A 17,405-nucleotide genomic window follows, 5' to 3' on the forward strand; every position below is an offset into this window, starting at 1 on the left:
TCAGCATTGAATAACTCACAGTACAACGAATTCCATATTACGCCTACTAAAGTAGTTATTAATTTTTTACCTTCAAACACTGTTTTTCATCCCTTTCACTAATAAGTGGTTGTATAAAAATTTGCTATCGACCAAGGTTTAAGATAAATAAATTCGAATGAATAGTAAGGAAATTTTGTATTTTTTTTTATTTCAACCCCTGTTTTTCGGTAATAGTTTCATCAAAAATTATTTTGGATAAAGTATTTTGATATAATGTTTGTAATTTTTGTAATCAATTGTAATGGCTGTGTTAATATACCTACTAAAAAAGTTATGATATCTTTGTGTCTGTATACACAGTATGGAATTTTTATTTATTCTTTTTATTCTAACCTCTGGTTTTTTCAACCCCCTGCAGTGAATGGTTCTTCTTATCAACAATAGTTTTCGACAAAAGTTTTAGATAATTTTTAGAATATTTACATTTATTGTTATAGAGTTTATTGATTACCTAATATGGGAGTCTTATTACTTTTTTTTTTACCTTTTACCCCTGTTTATTTTACCCTTAGCAGAAAGTATTGGTTGTATCAAAAATGTTTCTTACAAATGTTTTATATTATATTTATAAGGCTTACAGACAATTTGAACGGATGTTATTGTGTAATTATTAAGGGAGATAGTAATTTTTTCGTCATTTAACGCGCTGAACATATCAGGTGAGACAGGAAAGCGTCAAGACTAAATGGAAAGATGCCGAAGAGGGGGGGGGGGGAGAAGGGCACTACTGGGTCACAGCGAAGTTTCCCCGGAGAAAAGCAAATGGGAGCGAGTCTTGCAGTACTAGCAAATGATGTGTAAACATCTAACCTCGGTAACGAGCAAATTGTGTTCTCATTTTGTTAATTTTGCAAATAAACTTATAATGCACGGAATTTTACGTGGAATTCTTTAAAATAATTTCGAGCGTGATAAATAAACTGACAAATAAAATATTCGCTTTTCAAATACCAAAATTTCTGGATGCGTACACACACATACTTTAAACGCCCACCGCTGGAATTTGCTGCCTGAATCGTAAACGTTGCTTGTCACCATGAAATGCAGATAGCAGCTAGTGATGAGCGTAATGGTTATATTACAATGCCAGTTATGGCAGTTATGGTTACGATTGAATGACTGGTTATTTAGATCGTTAACGTTACGAGTTATTATTGGTATGAAGGTCAGTTTTAAAGAATTCACTATTCCAATTGCAAAGATCGTCTACAAAATCATTACAGCCATCTTAATTGTGGCTTAATTTTAACACCTGCATTTTAATTTTCTTTTTTCTACACATTCAAAAGAAAATGATATTTTGTCGCGGTTGCAGTGTGTAATTACAAATAAATTTTTATCCAAGCACCTTATTTATTTCACGCACAACCTTAAACTGTTTATCTGTTAAAACCAAGCAAATATGAAATAACGAATAACTGTCTTTTCCTGACAGTTGTCAAAAAAAAAACTGAGAATTGGTTAAAATGTTGATCATGAGTAGAGAACGGTTTCTGTCGAAAACTGTTTCTGTCGATCGAGCGCACAGGAATGTTTCTGTTGATCAAGAGCACAGAACTGTTTCTGTCGATCGAGCTCACAGGAATGTTTCTGTCGATCGAGAGCACAGTAATGTTTCTGTCGCTTGCGAGCGAAGAACTCTTTACGTTGAGCGATCAGAGAACTCTGGTATGAAACGTTAGTTTGAAGATTTGCTATTACTTGATGAACTTAAAATCTGTTTAATTACTCGAATAACCTAAAAATGTCTTCTGCTTAAAGATTAGTTTATAACCGAAAAAAAGTCAAAGGAATGCACGGTATAGGTAAGTTTCTTTCAGAAAATATTTGTTGCTGTTTGAGAATAGATTCTATCGATAGCAAGAACTGGTCTTTTCTGATGAAATTCACATACCGCGATACCTAGCGGCAGCACAAGAGTTGAAGTAACGGTATTTTATTTGCTCGCTAAATCCGGCGATATTATGTGTGTTACCACACAGTTGAGAATTAGATTCTCTTTCTTAATAACTGGTTATCAGAGACACATAAGCTTAAAGAAACGGTTATTGTTCCATAACCTGTATATACTGGTTACCGTAAATACAGCTAATCTCTTATAGCAACACGAAACAACCGGTTAAATTAAAACCATTAGAAACGGCTGCAATAAAAACCCGATTTTGAACGTAATTTTAGACAAGGAGATGTATTCAAATACTACCCATCTTGTTAAAATCCACTTAACCGTTAATACTCTGAAGTTTCCGATTACCTTTAGAAGTTATACTTCTATTGGAGTACTAAAATATTAACTTGAAACATTTTAAACACATTATTATAACACTAAGTATATTTTTGTACATTTATTTCATGTTTATTTTTTATATTTGATTCATGATTTTATCCTAAAATAACGTAAAACGTATGTTTCAATTAAACCTTATATCTTAGAAATTTGACCACCTAGGCAAAAACTAATGCATATTTGAATTCGGGGCACCAAATTCATATGAAATCAGTTCCAAATACCCCGGTACCAAAACTATTGTTGGCCTATGTAATCATTGCAATGCCATTCTTCTTAGGTATTTTAAAACTTGAGAGTACTTTTTACTTTGACTATTTTAGTTTTCCAAATATTTTCCCGGGTAGTTTCACTTTCATAAAGTTTCATTTGAAACACCAAATCGCTTGGTTTGTCCCCTATTGTTTACTAAAGTAACTATATATGGGTTTATGTTGCTACACGAGGGTCCGCCAATTTTGTATCACATTTCTGTTCATCAACTTCCATTCTATTTTCATGAGATTACTCCTACCAAATGCGATATACCGACGGCTAAGATGTTTACACATGAAAAAGTTCATACATCTAGCAATATTTGAACTGATATTTAGATTGAAATATTAAAACTAGCCGCACGAGTGCTGCTACCGAGCTACCAAAGCTGTGTTGTAGTTAGGTACTTTGGGTTCTTTTTTGTCAAACGATAGTATCTCATGCGTGTGTGACGACTGTGCAAACCAGGTGAAATCGCCAGTGTAAAATGTAAAAATGAGTTCTATAGCACAGTCAAAAAATTATTCTGGTCTATACTTTCCGACTTTTCATGCAGGAGAGGGCAGTGAAGAATGCATCCCATAGCACTAAAGAAAAAAAATGGTTTGGGTCTCTACATTCGCCCTTACCGCACGGCTGGAGGCGGCATGGGCAGGCGAGGAAAGAGACAAGTTAGAACGAACAAGAAGAAGTGGTTTTAAAAACTTGTCAAACGGTGCCCTTACCACTACCTATCCAAATATAATTACGAATACTGTATTTTAGAGTCATATTTATTTAAGTTGGTTTACCTGAATAACGGTGGCATTAATTTAGACATGTTTCAAAGACCAGGTATCCACTATATAGCTTACTTAAATATGTGCAATGTTCAGTAGTTTTACAGTTCCTGTAACATAATTTATACTCCCCTTACATTTCTGTTTTTGTATAATTTATTTAATTCCCTACTCTTCAATTGACAATTTACTCCATGACAGAATGGAACTCCAATTTTTGAGGTAACGGAGTGATGAATCGAGCTCCAGCCACTACATTCAGATTTTTATAAAATAAAAACAACCCAGCGACTGTGGTGCTACTTACCTTACAACTTACTTAACTGTGATGCTATTAAGATGGCCGACATCCAGTATGGCGGACACCTGCGACACTAACCTTCCAACTTCTCAACTAAGTTCTGAAAGGGGGGGGGGGGAGAGAAAAAAAGGGGGGGATATGTGGGAAGAAAGGTCGGAGAAGGGTGAGATGGAACGGGGGTATGCTGGAATACACCTGTCAGATACAATAATCAATCTTAATAAATCATAACAGAAAATAATAAATTAATAATTAATGATTAAGGGACTGGGGCCCCTGGTGGGTCGGCGGAGTGGCCCCAGGAGAAGGTGGCTGGAGGAAAGAGACGTGCACTCGGTAAAAAGGTGAGGAGGGAGAGGAAGAACAAAATAAAGAAAAAAGTTTATGTATCAGAGGGGGGTGGGGGTGATAGTGTAGGTGAAGGGACACTTTTTTATATTTTTCTCCCCCCTTTATTGTTAGACTTTTCTTACCATCCTTTTTTTTTAGTATTTATTTTTCTTAATGCCATCTATTTTTTTTTGTTTCATGTTTTCGCCTTGCTTCTTTGTTCCGCTCGGTGCTTTTTCCATGCCGTGTTTCTTACGTCAGCCAATTATATCTCTTCTTAAAAATTTTATTCTTACTATACGTACTGATTAGATTGTCCTGTTGTTTCAAACATTTTACTCGCTGCTTTCTGTCTTGTCCAACATATTCATTACCGATTGTCTCGTCTGGTATTTCGTTAATTATTTTATTCCTTTTGGGCGGAAGAGTTCACCGGAATCTCGTTTATTTTTTTTTTTTAACTAGAGGTTCACATGCAGCGACCAGCGCAACGTAAAGCTATGAGGAAGAAAGTTGGGGTCCTCGTGGCCCTCAAACCCTGCGAACGGTAAATATACATGACATCAACGGTGCTATATTTGTTGTACAAGAAATGTGATGTCCACGATTTATGTGATTGAAATATTTTTATATAAATAAATGTACTAGGCAGAATACCAGTTTTTAACTTTTATTTTGTTGCTGTACAAGTTTAAAAAAATTCCGAGAAACATACATACCACCAGAATACGACTATTTATATTCTATGATATTGATTTTTAGTAAAAACCTTGTCTATCTTGCAAAATAAAAAAAAATTAAAGTCCTTAAAATGTATCATTTGCATTGAAACTTAAATATATAGTAGGATTTTACTGCAACATCAGAGAAAACTCAGGGCATATAAAAATATTGATGTCGACAAAGAAAGTGTGTAACGACGTTTGAATTTGTGTACAATTTGCCATGGTCGACATGAGAGCAAATGGTCCTTGTGCATGTAAGTGACAAACATACCGAAGTTTTGTGCAGGCAATAAAAGTTACAGCAAGTTAAGACCGCCCGATTAGGGTTAGCCAGGTACCTGCACAATGTCGCTCCATAACTGTGTAGATGTTTCAGAAAACAATTCATTCAACAATCCACGGTGAAATTAAGTCCTTGGCCATTTTAACATTGGTACATGACCAAAATATTTGCAATATTAAAGCATCACGTTATCAAGACAAATACTAAGATATCAAATATTAGGTTAGTTACATACTACTTCGTTAAAATTGAAACATAGATAAAACCTTACGGAACAACACTTTAAAACTGCCTTTAATTAAACTGTTTTTTTATTTAAACATTATAAAATTTTAAATATAAAAAATTCTCTTGCCCCGTCGTTATCAAGTAAGAGGCTTCATCATAATTTTTTTTTCGATAAACTTATGGAACATTTTTTTCTGCCAACCACGGACATGACAGACAAAATAAAAATTACAAATTATTCATTGCTTTACTTATCCTTTGTAACACACAATAACCATACGTATCACTGCGGTATTTAGAAGCGCGTGTTGTGTTCATAGCCAAAATATTACACATATTATTACCACAACGACTTCGGAGCACACGTATTATTCCTATAGAGACAGGATTGAGAATGTGCTCAAATATTATTAACGCTCGGTCTTACACCCCATTTATCCGTTTTTCATAACCTTTTTTGTAAGGGTTGTTTCCAAAATATAAAATCGGTACCTCATTTGCATTTGTTGTTTTGCCACAAATATTTTCATCAGTTATTCTCTTAGTGTAATATCATGGGTGTAAAAAGTACGCAATAAAGATAACTAAGAAAACATGTGCGCCTTATTGCAGAACAAATTAGAAAATTTAGAAAAAGCCATTAAATAAAAGTTGGGACTAAAAAAAATAATAAATCAACATGACCTTTGAGACTGCGCTTTAACTGTATGATATTTATAATAACTATTTCCACAATGTTTGACATTGGTGACGTCAGTGTGTGATCACGGTGGGTTTGGGAAAAGGGGGGGGGGGGGAGGTTTCCTGCGAGGTTGAGACGTGACGTGGCGGACGTTTCCGGGAGCTGATGGCGTTTCCTAAAGGTCCCCACACATAGGCAGTGCAGCTCCCAGTTAGGATTCAATTGAGGCCCTCTGCGCACACAATTAGTCCAGGTGCTCAGTTACGGCCGAACAATCCGAACTGACAGTTTGGACTGAACTGAAGCCTCCCCACATACGATCAGTCTCGTGGTTACTGTTGCTATTGGATGTATTGTTCCATCGTGGAATATGAAAGAAACTTTGGATGTTGCAGTTGCACTTGTTCGTTAGAAAAAATAACATTAAAAAGCAAAGAAACCAAAGAGTATAAACAAAGATGACTGACATAACACTCAACTGACGGACTGGATTTTGAGACTGTCATTTTTGACTGGCGAGACGCTGTTACCTCACACGGCAATTCGGACTGAGGGCTCTCGAGCCCACTGTCCGATTTTACGGCAATCCATCAGTTCGTCAGTCCATCAGTTTATTCTGGTAGGTCCGAACGGACAGTTCGGACTGATCGTGTGTGGCGGGGGGGGGGGGGGGGGTGGCATTTAGGGTTCTCCAGATTGTCACACAGAGATTTCGTCTCTGTCCCTCTGTTCCTCAGCCGGCTCTTAGACCCTACCACAGACGGGACACCACATGTGGGTTTTCGGTTTTCATTAATTACTTACTTGCCTCTGAATGTTTCATCAGAAAAGATTTATGTGCGATGGCCCCCAATTTGATACGTTCTTTAAATGATTCATGCAATGGGGAATTTTGATTTAATGCAGTTTTTTGGACATACGTAATTGCAGTTTTGCAGTGTTTATCATGGAATAAATATTTCAAGGATTTTTTGGGCTCAGCGTCTTTTAAAGAGGTATACGGAAATATGTGTTTGCGCGCTTCCAACCCCTTAGACACAACTTTATATATATATATATTATTTTCAGAATTTTTCCATGAAATATAGTACAAAACTGCAATGGCGTATGTGCAAAAATACTGAATTAAACCCCCACTTGATCTTCTGCATTACACAGTTGACGGATGAGTGGTGCGGGATCTGTGATAGCCGCCTCGTGTGTCTGCGAATTACTTCGGCATTCTTGGTGTTGCTAGATCCATTTTAACGAACATGCCTCTTTTAAACTGGTTAAAAACTTAAATTTTTGCAAATAAACTATTGATCTTCACTTTATAGTATGCTTGAATATTTTATTTACTGTACCTTTGTGCACTTATTTTACTTGGACAATGTGCGGCGATTATAATATTTTAACTTAAAATTCCGTCCTCCAATTTTCTGCGTGGAAACGACTTCATTGTCCAGCTTCCTACAGTTTCAATTGCATAGGATGATTTTAAAAATCTTATAATCGAATTTTATGTACGAGCATTCTTTATCTAAAACTAGCGAGCCGCCCCGATTTCGCACGGGTGCAATGCTGATACTAAATATACTACAGAATGTCTTTATATACAACGTTCACAGCTTTTTTCATTAGAAAATACAAGCATGTTTTCTTTAGAGGTTACTCTTGAAAGAGTGACATATAATTGGGCATGTTTAAAACACTCAACGCTCAAATCTAAGCCTGCAACGTTAAAAGTTTGACCCTGCGATTTATTAATGGTCATTGCAAAATATATCTTTACCGGAAATTGTAGGCGTTTAAATTGGAACGGTAAATCCGATGGTATCAGAGGAATTCGGGGAATCAATACATCTTCTCCGGTACCACATCCGGTGAGTATTGTGCACTCTATTATGAAAGTTACTATGGAGTAGTATATTTGATCTATCTCGTAGGGTTCAGCCAGCGTTTGCAATGTAAGCGCAAAAAAATGTGTTTATTTACATCACATTAGAAACCTTTAAAATTATCAGTGTTTCTCTACTATATTATGCATGTATTATACATATAAACTATCCTCTTGAATCACTCTATCTATTAAAAAACCCGCATTACAATCCGTTGCGTAGTTTTAAAGATCTAAGCATACATAGGGACAGAGAGACATACTTTGTTTTATACTGTGTAGTGATGTCTTATCGATTTTTAAACTGGCATCTTTTTCTGTCCCTTCCTTTGCGTTTTTTTAATATCTGCTTTTTTTTTTTTTACCTGACACGAAATAATAGAATGTTCATTTCTGAATACATAAAAATGCAAAATAACTGGCGTACTTCGAATTATCATTCTTGTCTGATGGGCACCGCCTAAATGCAACCGTGTCTTGCCACGCCGCACCGGAGAAAACGTGAAATAAAGAGTAAAAATGCATAGTTTTTTGTTCTCTCTTGCGCTCTTTTAATGCCTCGTTGGATCAGCGTTTAAGACAGTAGCCAAGATAGTACATAACTATGTTCAGGAAGCTGTACTGTTATGTGGAGAAGATATTTTATTGCGAGAAGAAGAAAAAAGAGATAAAAAATTTAAGGAAACTGCGTTGTTAAAACACGCGAATATAACCGGAAACCACGTAGTTTAATACACAAGTTATTACAGGAGAGGCAAAAAAATTTGTTTGTGATTTAATAGAAAATACAGATATGCTGTAATATTTAAAAATATCCAAATAAAATTATATTTAATTTTAAAGCAAATAAATACATTGTGTAAATTATTTATTTACTCTTTAAAACATAGAAGGTATTAAACAAAAAAAATTAATTAAACTTAAATCATAGAGTTTTAATTAGGTTTGATAGATGTCTTTGCATTCATAATTGGACTTTGGAGGTTTTACAGGCCTGTGTCAGTAATGTATGGACCAAAGTAATCTCAAACACCAAAGTCTCAAAATTCATACTTATGAGGTTTTGTTAGTAAGCCGACGGTGTGTGAATAAACATTCCCACCCCATTCTAATGGATTGTTGTGCCGTGTGCGCGCCGTGCACTACTGTATGGCCCACCGCCGCGCCGTTGCAGCCCGAAGCTGTCGCTCATGTTGGAAGTAGCGTCGGCTCTCGGAGATCAACTCGCAATTACACCGGGAGCCCCGAGCGTGACCGATGAGGTATGAGGTGTCACCTCCCGCTCCTCGCGACCGGCAGGACAGGGGCCGCTCATGAATAGCGAGCGTCGCCGCGCAGGACACATCTCGACCCGCCTGTCCGCCGGCTGCTGTGCCGTGTCAGTGTACACACACACCTTTCGAGAGCCTGCTGTACTAATTTTATGTTTCAGCGTTCCGAAAATACATTGCGTATTTTTCACAGAGGAATTGAAAAAAAAAATTCAAGATGCGATGTAGATACTCACTTTATACTGTAGTTAATTCAAAAATTCTTAAACAATTTTTAGTGAAATGCCAAGTGAAAATACCCTGATCAAATAGTTGTGAATTATTACTTATATTCTAAATTATTTTCAGGCATATTGCTGCTTTTAATTTTTTGTTTTGCGCCCAATTTTCTCAAAAAAATTTTTTTTTTATCTGAACTATATTTTGGTTCGTTTTTTGTTAATATGGACACATATATTGACTCCATTTCATCTGTAAATTGCGGGAAAGTTTTCAACATACGGATACTTAGAACATTAATTTGGTGTGTCATCAATCTGGCAAAAGATCAGCAATGACACATTGTGTCTTCGAATGAAACACTCTTTACGCATATACATGGGGAAATAAGTACGGTGTGCCATAATTGCACACTGGATTTCTCGCCGCTCGTAGCAGTTATTTTAATGTCGGTCTGCTGTTCCTACCGCTTGAAACTAAAAGGAATCTATTTTTTTTATGTGTTGCCAAGCTCCAAATATAATGAAAAAAATATAGGTAGTGAGTTGTAGCAAAATATCAAACAATTAAAGTTGGTGAGAATTGACCAACTCTTAACTGGGCCTTGAGTAAATTTATATTTGCACTTGCTGGCAGGAATTAGTTTTAACTCCAACCCTATTTTCGATTATAGTTATAAAATAATGATTTTACAGTTTTGTTAAATTATCCATTCACGGTTAATCATATGAAGGTTCAAGTTTGCAAGGCCCTCGAACAACACTGTATTACTAACTCGGTGACTGAGAGATTTGGCCAAGTCACTAAAACTATATTGCTTTTGGAAAGACCAGCGTTCGAATCCCTGTCCAACGTCCAGATTTAGATTTTTCGTTGTTTATCTAAATCACTTAAAGTGACTTCTGTTATGGTCACTTACTAAATACGTTAGCAAATTTTTTTCCCCAGTTTCTTTGTATGGAGTTGTATGCAGACGATTCGCAAAACCATAGAATAATTCAAGCAGACCTACCCAGTGATTGTAAATTGTTTTGACTGATGGACTCGAACCATTGACCCATGTCTCGCCACATGAGCGTGATGGTGCCTTAGCGATCAAGGCCAATAAATATTTGAACGATAAAAACGGACACTTCATGCCCTGTTTACCTAATGGCTGGTGCTCTTTAACATACAGTTTGAGTTTTTTAGGCACTTCCATTGGCATTATCGGGAACTATTTTGGGCGTTCGCTTTGACTTTAGGTATTTCAGTTGTGTCTAAGGGGTTGGAAGCACGCAAACAGATATTTCCGTATACCTCTTTAAAAGACCCTTAGCCCAATAATACCCTTGAAATATCTTAAAGAAATTCAGCCATTTCTGTCTACCGTGCGAATAGTTGGGAGGATCCTTATGGAATCGTCGATGAAGAAAGGACTTAACTGGAGGGGGGCAGACAGGGCTTGTGCCCCGGGCTTCGCTTTGGAGGGGGAGGGAGGGGCGCTAAACCGGCAGAGTAAATTTTACTATAGATATTTACTTGAAAAGTGTAGTGTTAGATCATAAATGTTGGCGGTAAAATTAACCGAATTATTTGTATTGAAAGATACATACACGTATATATTCAAATATCTTTAAAAAAAAACAAAAAAAAACTGGCATTTTTCGTGTGCCATACACCTTGCAATGCATAAAAAATGAAATGACTGCAAATAACTCCACTTATTTACCATCTAAATTGAATCAGAAATATTTGGAATAGTGGAAATAATATATGATGGCGATATGAGGTGTTTTGTTGGGAAATATATAGGTTTGATTAGTTTGAAAAAAAAAAAGGGGGGGGGGGGGGAGCGCAAAGATGATTTTGCCCGGGGTGGAAACTGGTCTAGTTACGTCCCAGGAGACAGCCTTTCGTGACAGGTTCTTCCCTGCACTTGGGGGCCTTTGAGGGTTTGTGGCTTGTCTTAGACGTGTCAAAATTGAAATCTACCTGTAAGTAAAGTGAAAAATATGGTAACATAACCAATTTACTGCCGAAAAGTATTTATTTTTTTGATGCACTAGGTTGTTTTAGCGTCGAAAGAATCCGAGTATCCTTTCACGGTTAGTTTTTCGCTGACAACAGCCTTGTAACTAAAATATTCTTTGTTTAAGGGGCCCGCCTAGTCATCAGGAATATATTTGTGTTAGTGAAGCGGGATGATACGTGCTATGCTCGTTGTTGCTTCTAGCGCGGTATATCCTCTAAGCGCAAGGCTCTAAAACGGTGCTCAGTCTTCTCGTCGTGCGTAGGAAAACTATGAAATTTGAGAGGGAACCATATAGTCATGTGGCGGAGAAAAATAATATAAAGGTGTAATACAAGCCTCTTGGGCGTTTTCAAGAATCTTTAAAGAGCGTTTCATGTCTAAAAATTATTCCTAAAACATGCATTTTATCCTTTTTCACTCTTCTAAAAATGCAGTTTAAGAACTACATCCTCCTCAGCGTATTATTAATAATTTTCGGTTGACAGACCCCACTCGATCGTTGAGCAGTTTTAAAGCTCTACTCAGCGTGTGTGTGTCCAGGTAGGTGGGGCACTGAAGGCTGTATCGGTAAAGGACACTTCCGTTCTATTTGGAAACGGCAAAACTATGTCGTGTGTCGGCCTCAAAATGTGGGACTCGAGGAGCGAGGGAAAGGACCGTATACTCCTGCTGTATTTACTGCACATTTTCTGAACCCCGCTCTTCAAATAACCGGCAGACAGAAATCAGGGCAGTCGGGCCTCAAGTTGTTTTGACAGCCTCGTGCTTAGTCTCGTTCGGGGAAGCTGTCATAACCTGAGTTGCGCGTTTAGTTTGCTGCAGTGTAAATGTTTGCACGCTTCATTTTTTTTGGAATATGGCTTTACAACAAAAAATACATGAAAAAAATGATTCATAGAATTTTGCTGCCTGAAGTATAGTCTTTATTTACTTAACACCGTGTTTTTAGGCTATGATCAGTTACACCCTGTGGTAGGAATTTTTTTTAGAATATTCTTTGATTCAATTTGTGCTTGTTAAATAGTTGGATTATTTACTGCAATTTTTTTTTTTAGTGAAATAACTGTTTGTGCCGGATGAGAACGAAAAATTAAGTAAATAACATTTCTTTTATATTTATTTTTTACGGATTTCTACTCTGTTTAGAATTTTAGATTTGAAAATTGTTTTGAGTGTTTCGTATCAGGAAACAGTATAGCAGGTTGTATTTTGGCCAATTTAAAAATGAATTTTTAAGGCCCCGTTCCACACATACTATTTTCTTCTACATATGGCATGTAATTTTTTTTTTCCATTTTATATTTTTTTCCAAATTTTACTTATGCATAAAAGTTATAAAAGTGTTCATTATTGAAGACTTTGGGTGTAAACAGTGGTGACCATTATTCTTCTGAATTGGGTCACAATGAAGTACAGTTTCAGAAAATCAGCTAGGACAAAATTTATATGAAGATTTGTTCTTTGTGTTTTTCCAATAACGTTTTTATCCACAACTTAACTTCAGAATATTGAAATGTATGTTAAAGTTAAGATCTCATGTTGAACACTTGAAACTGGGATTCCATATTTTTGACAGTTACCACTATTTACATCCGAGGTCTTGAATTATGATCACTTGTCAAACCTTTTACGGCTCGAAAAAATTTTTAGTCAATATCTGGTCAGACAATTTTCCACCCAACAACCAACGCGAGAAAGCTATTGGAATAGATTTACAGGGGAATGTTGTCACTAAAAGTAATAGCAGGAAAACGAAACAACCAACTTGCTCGAGTGAGACAGTCTTGAAATGTCGCGTGGAAATTGAGCGTGTAGAAGTGTTGGCCTAGTTCGCACGTAAATTTGTCGTCGACGAGACATATCATGGGGTTATCTCTGCCCGAAAAAGATAATCAAAAATGTACCCCAGTATGTGCATCACTTGGGTGTAACTGGGAAACAACGGTTATCCTAACATTCTATTATTTTTTTTTAGGAGACTTGGAATTTGGTGGTATAGGTTTGGCACTGGGGACATCCTTCCTTGACGTCAACAGTGCCCCCGCCGGAAATCACTATGTGGGAAGGGTGCTGAACCTTCAGCTGACCAAACCTCCAGCCAGCACCAAACCACTGCACTGGCGGCTGCACCTTCCCGGATCCTCCAGTCCCAGCCTCGCCCGCATCAGACGAGGATGTGGGTGAGGGCTCCTCGACGAGACACTCTCAAATTACTATTTCCTCTCCCCCCCCCCCCTCCTTCCTGATTACCGTACAGTGGAACTCGAAAACGAAAGCGTTCGCCCGTCTGTTTGCACCCCGCCATCGATCACCCGCCCGGCGGCGTGGTCTCGTGACGTCACGCGGTGTTTTGCGTGCTCAAACAGCGCGGGAGATGCCTTATCAAACACGCGGCGGTGATTTAAGGCGTAGCCGCCGGGGACCGTATCTCCTCGGGGCGGGGAGTTGGCCCGCGCGACAGCCGGCCGCCGGGTCCACGTCACAGAGAGACGGGCTCGCAAACATCCAGGGGCGGCGGGGTTGCCATGACCTCTACAACAATACCGCATCTCATTAACCGGCTTTACATGAGTCAAGCATGGCCGTGTCATTAGGACCTAGAAACCACAAGCAGTGCCACGTAGTAGGAAATTCGGCCTTTCGTAGGTGGAAATTTTTATCTAAGAATTTCAGGTTTCGAAGAAGCACTGGAGTGGCGTCAGATATTTAAAAAATGAGTTTTTGAGCTTATGTTTTTTTTTAAATATTTCTGAGAATAAACTCCCCGGCCACCCGCTGCAATCCCCAGAAACAGTTTTAGCCGAAATATATTCTTAACTAACTTCGGCCCCCCCCCCTCTCCCACAAAACCTGGCTACGCCCAATATTTGGGGATACAAATTACACATCGATTTGTTTTAAGTGAACTTCTTAACAGCTGTTATGGCAAGTCGAAGCCTATCAAAATAAATAGCGTCACGATCATTGGTATTTGGCGGCATGTTTGTTCAATATGGTGTGGTCTGTGGTGACACCGAGCAGCTCGGTGTGGCAAGCTCTTATGACTTGATACGTCAATTGCACATTGCACACATTATCCTGAAGCGTCATTACACTACTATAAACGGATTTTTTTTTCTTTTGGGCTTACATAAATTTGAACATTCATCACATATGACCTTAAATTGTACTGTACAATTTAACAGTTTAACCTTTAGATTCGCAAATTAATGTAACGTATTTGAGCTGCCAAGTTGCTTGCCTAGAACACAGATGGCAGCAGTAGCGCTGCCTGCAGCGCTGCGTTGAGCTGACGTAGAAATACAATCAGCCTGTGAAGGTTCACTGCGAACGTGCGTGGCGGGAGTTTATTTTACAGACGTTCTATGACAGCATCTCAGCAATCGGTGCAACGTAAAACTATCCCAAAACATCTTTTTTACTGTTTCCGCTACCTGACATCCTCCGACACAAAACACCGACTTCAGACATCTGAGCTTCCTCATCGAACACACACACATATGCGCGCCTTCAGTATGCTACAAACGTATACATCATGTTCGTTTTTAAATAGTTATTCTAAATTGTCTGTGTGGACAATGGCAGGACGAAGCGACATAGTTTATTTACAAACAACACTGTTCAGAATTCACATTAGTTAATATCTCCAATTTTTGTTTTTAGTCAGTGATGAATTAATTTAACTTCAGTGTATGATTCTTTAAAGATAATTAATCAACTTTATATATTTTATATTGTAAAACGAACTATCACGCATTTGACTGGAATGTAACGGGGCTTCGTAAGACCTGGCGTAAGTTGCGATGTCATTAGTTGAGTTCATAAGAACGCTTAAGTTTGAAATCGTTGTTAGCTTTTTCTGCTTTGGAAACATAGTTTTAAACGATGTATTACAATGCAAGTTACATAAGTTGTACATTACTGTACTGTTATCTTCACTGTACTTTGTTAATAGCTGGTGGGATTCAGACAACTACTTTTAAGATGGATGCATGCAACTTACATTTTATTGCATACAATTTTTATAATACATTAAGGTACAGTGTACATTGATAAATGGTAACCACAACATTGCATTTTAGGAACAAAACTTTATCGATCTGTTGAAAATGAAGAATATACATTTTGGGGACTAGAAATTAAGCTTGATAACTATGTATATTGCACAGTATTTTATTATATTAGAAAGGTGACACTTATATCAGTGCGAATGCGAACTAGCGTTTGTTACTTGTGTATTGTGCCTTGTTTATTTTCTGCGTAATTGTACTGAGCAACATTCTGAAACAAGAAAAACAGAACATGTTGATTCTACTATGTAGGTCCGTGGACATTTTAGTTTAAATTACGTGACATTTAATTACGCCTGTGGATATAAATTACATTGAACTTAGCAATAAAAAAATCCGAAATTTGTGTATTGAAAAATGCGAAGAATATTATGTAATTTTTTTTAATATGCGCATAACATTAGTTTGGGTTATTTTTGTTGGCCTGGTGCGCCGACACCTCGTGAAAGATGACCTAGTCGTGCGCATTGCTACAAACGATTCATTAATCACTCATACATACGCTTTGGCTGCTGCAGGATACTTTCGTAAGTATCTTTGTTAGTATTGTTCCGAGCGTTTATATTTTATTCGGATTGTTAAAAATGTAAACATGTGATTCTTAAGTTATTTTGATATTCCGAAAGTTATGGAGCTAGACGCATTTGCACTGTCATAGTCATATCTCCTTTGAGCCATAGACGTTGACTGCAAGCTAAGTTTTGGGTGTGAAACGAAAACATATTTTTCACAAACAGATCAATCACATATGAAGGGAACAATCAAAACATCACTTAAGTGTTATTACACGTAGATAAATACTGTTTTTGCTCTCTTATCATAAGTAAAATATGCTTTAACCATAACATTTAACTTATTTAACACATTTTGGTTTTGAACAAATATGTATTTACAATGCATAATCATCAGATGTATCGCAGTTCATTGCAGTAACATTTATTAAATACACAGAGGAATGCTCACTATCGCAAGAGAGCGCACGTGTTCTGAATGGCGACTGTAATGTTTTAATTCAGAATAGTTACAACGAAGTTAAATGTACATAAATGCCTTATACAATTTTATACAGCAAAGTCGTTTTTGTTCATCCAACTGACAGATTAGTTTCAGAAGTTATTTTTGCATGAACCGACAAACTGCTCTGCATTGATTTATATACGATCTTGAATGTATTTAAAATGTTTCAGAATTGGAAAGCCAAACTAGCACGTGCTAACATATTTTTTTCTGCATGATAATAAAATGTTGTGTCTCTTACGATGGGTGAGCTGCTCTTCAAAACTGTCAAGCTTTTAATACCACAGCAAAAAAAAAAAAAATGCCATTTCGTCCATTGTACTTGACATCGTGCCGCAGTCGTATCGTCCAACGACCAGTCGGAAGGAAACGAGACTGCCCATGGCAAGTACAAGTGCTATAGGTGGAAATTAGTTTAAGATTTGTTTATAATATATTGTTTTAAATTAGCACGTGTTTGCTGTCTCACTGTTCGCGTCATGTCTTTCTGATTCAGCCACACGTCACGTATAAACACTTAACAAAGCACAGCCATAATAAATCTATACACCTAAAATACTTTTTTAATTTAAATTTTCTTCACGCTTTGCGTTTTAATTCACTGGAAGTTTAGTTTTTAAGAGAGACTCCCAACAAACGCCATTGAATACCAACACTAACTTGTAGTTTATAATTATGTATCAGTCACTGATTTTCTCTCTCCGAATTCTTAAGAAGTGTCTTGTATTTGACGCAAAGGAGATTTTTTTTTAATTCACAAACATTGGTACTTCACTAATTTAAAGCCAGGCTTGTATATAAAATCGCCTGTTACTGTCCTAACATGGTCTTAAACTTATATTCGAGTACTTTTATCGGAAAAACATATTAAACAGTATTATGTGACGATGTGAAATGTTCATTACAGCGAAGGAAATAATTAACATGTTTCAAGACATGCAGGATTGGTTAACATAGTAATTAAACGAAGAGTAGAGGGTGAGAAATGTGGAAGTACACCAAGGCCGATTATAGCGGATGTTT

The 17,405-nt window shown here is 37.1% G+C and overlaps 2 protein-coding genes across 2 annotated transcripts in view; one reads left to right on the forward strand and one right to left on the reverse strand.

The window, feature by feature from the left end:
• LOC134536067 (protein furry) overlaps nt 1-17,405 on the forward strand; it is a 737,387-nt gene that overhangs the window by 311,728 nt on the left and 408,254 nt on the right. The gene's annotated exons all lie outside the window — the stretch shown is intronic.
• Nucleotides 9,011-17,405, reverse strand: part of LOC134528595 (nociceptin receptor-like) — a 67,593-nt gene continuing 59,198 nt past the window's right edge. The window contains exons 5-6 of the mRNA XM_063362346.1: nt 13,608-13,827; nt 9,011-9,160 (exon numbers count right to left, since the gene is read on the reverse strand). Of these exons, the coding sequence (XP_063218416.1) occupies nt 9,011-9,160; nt 13,608-13,827 (370 nt within the window). The remainder of the gene's footprint in view (nt 9,161-13,607; nt 13,828-17,405) is intronic.

The sequence above is a fragment of the Bacillus rossius genome, chromosome 1 (genome assembly GCF_032445375.1).
Source record: "Bacillus rossius redtenbacheri isolate Brsri chromosome 1, Brsri_v3, whole genome shotgun sequence".
Lineage (NCBI taxonomy): Eukaryota > Metazoa > Arthropoda > Insecta > Phasmatodea > Bacillidae > Bacillus > Bacillus rossius.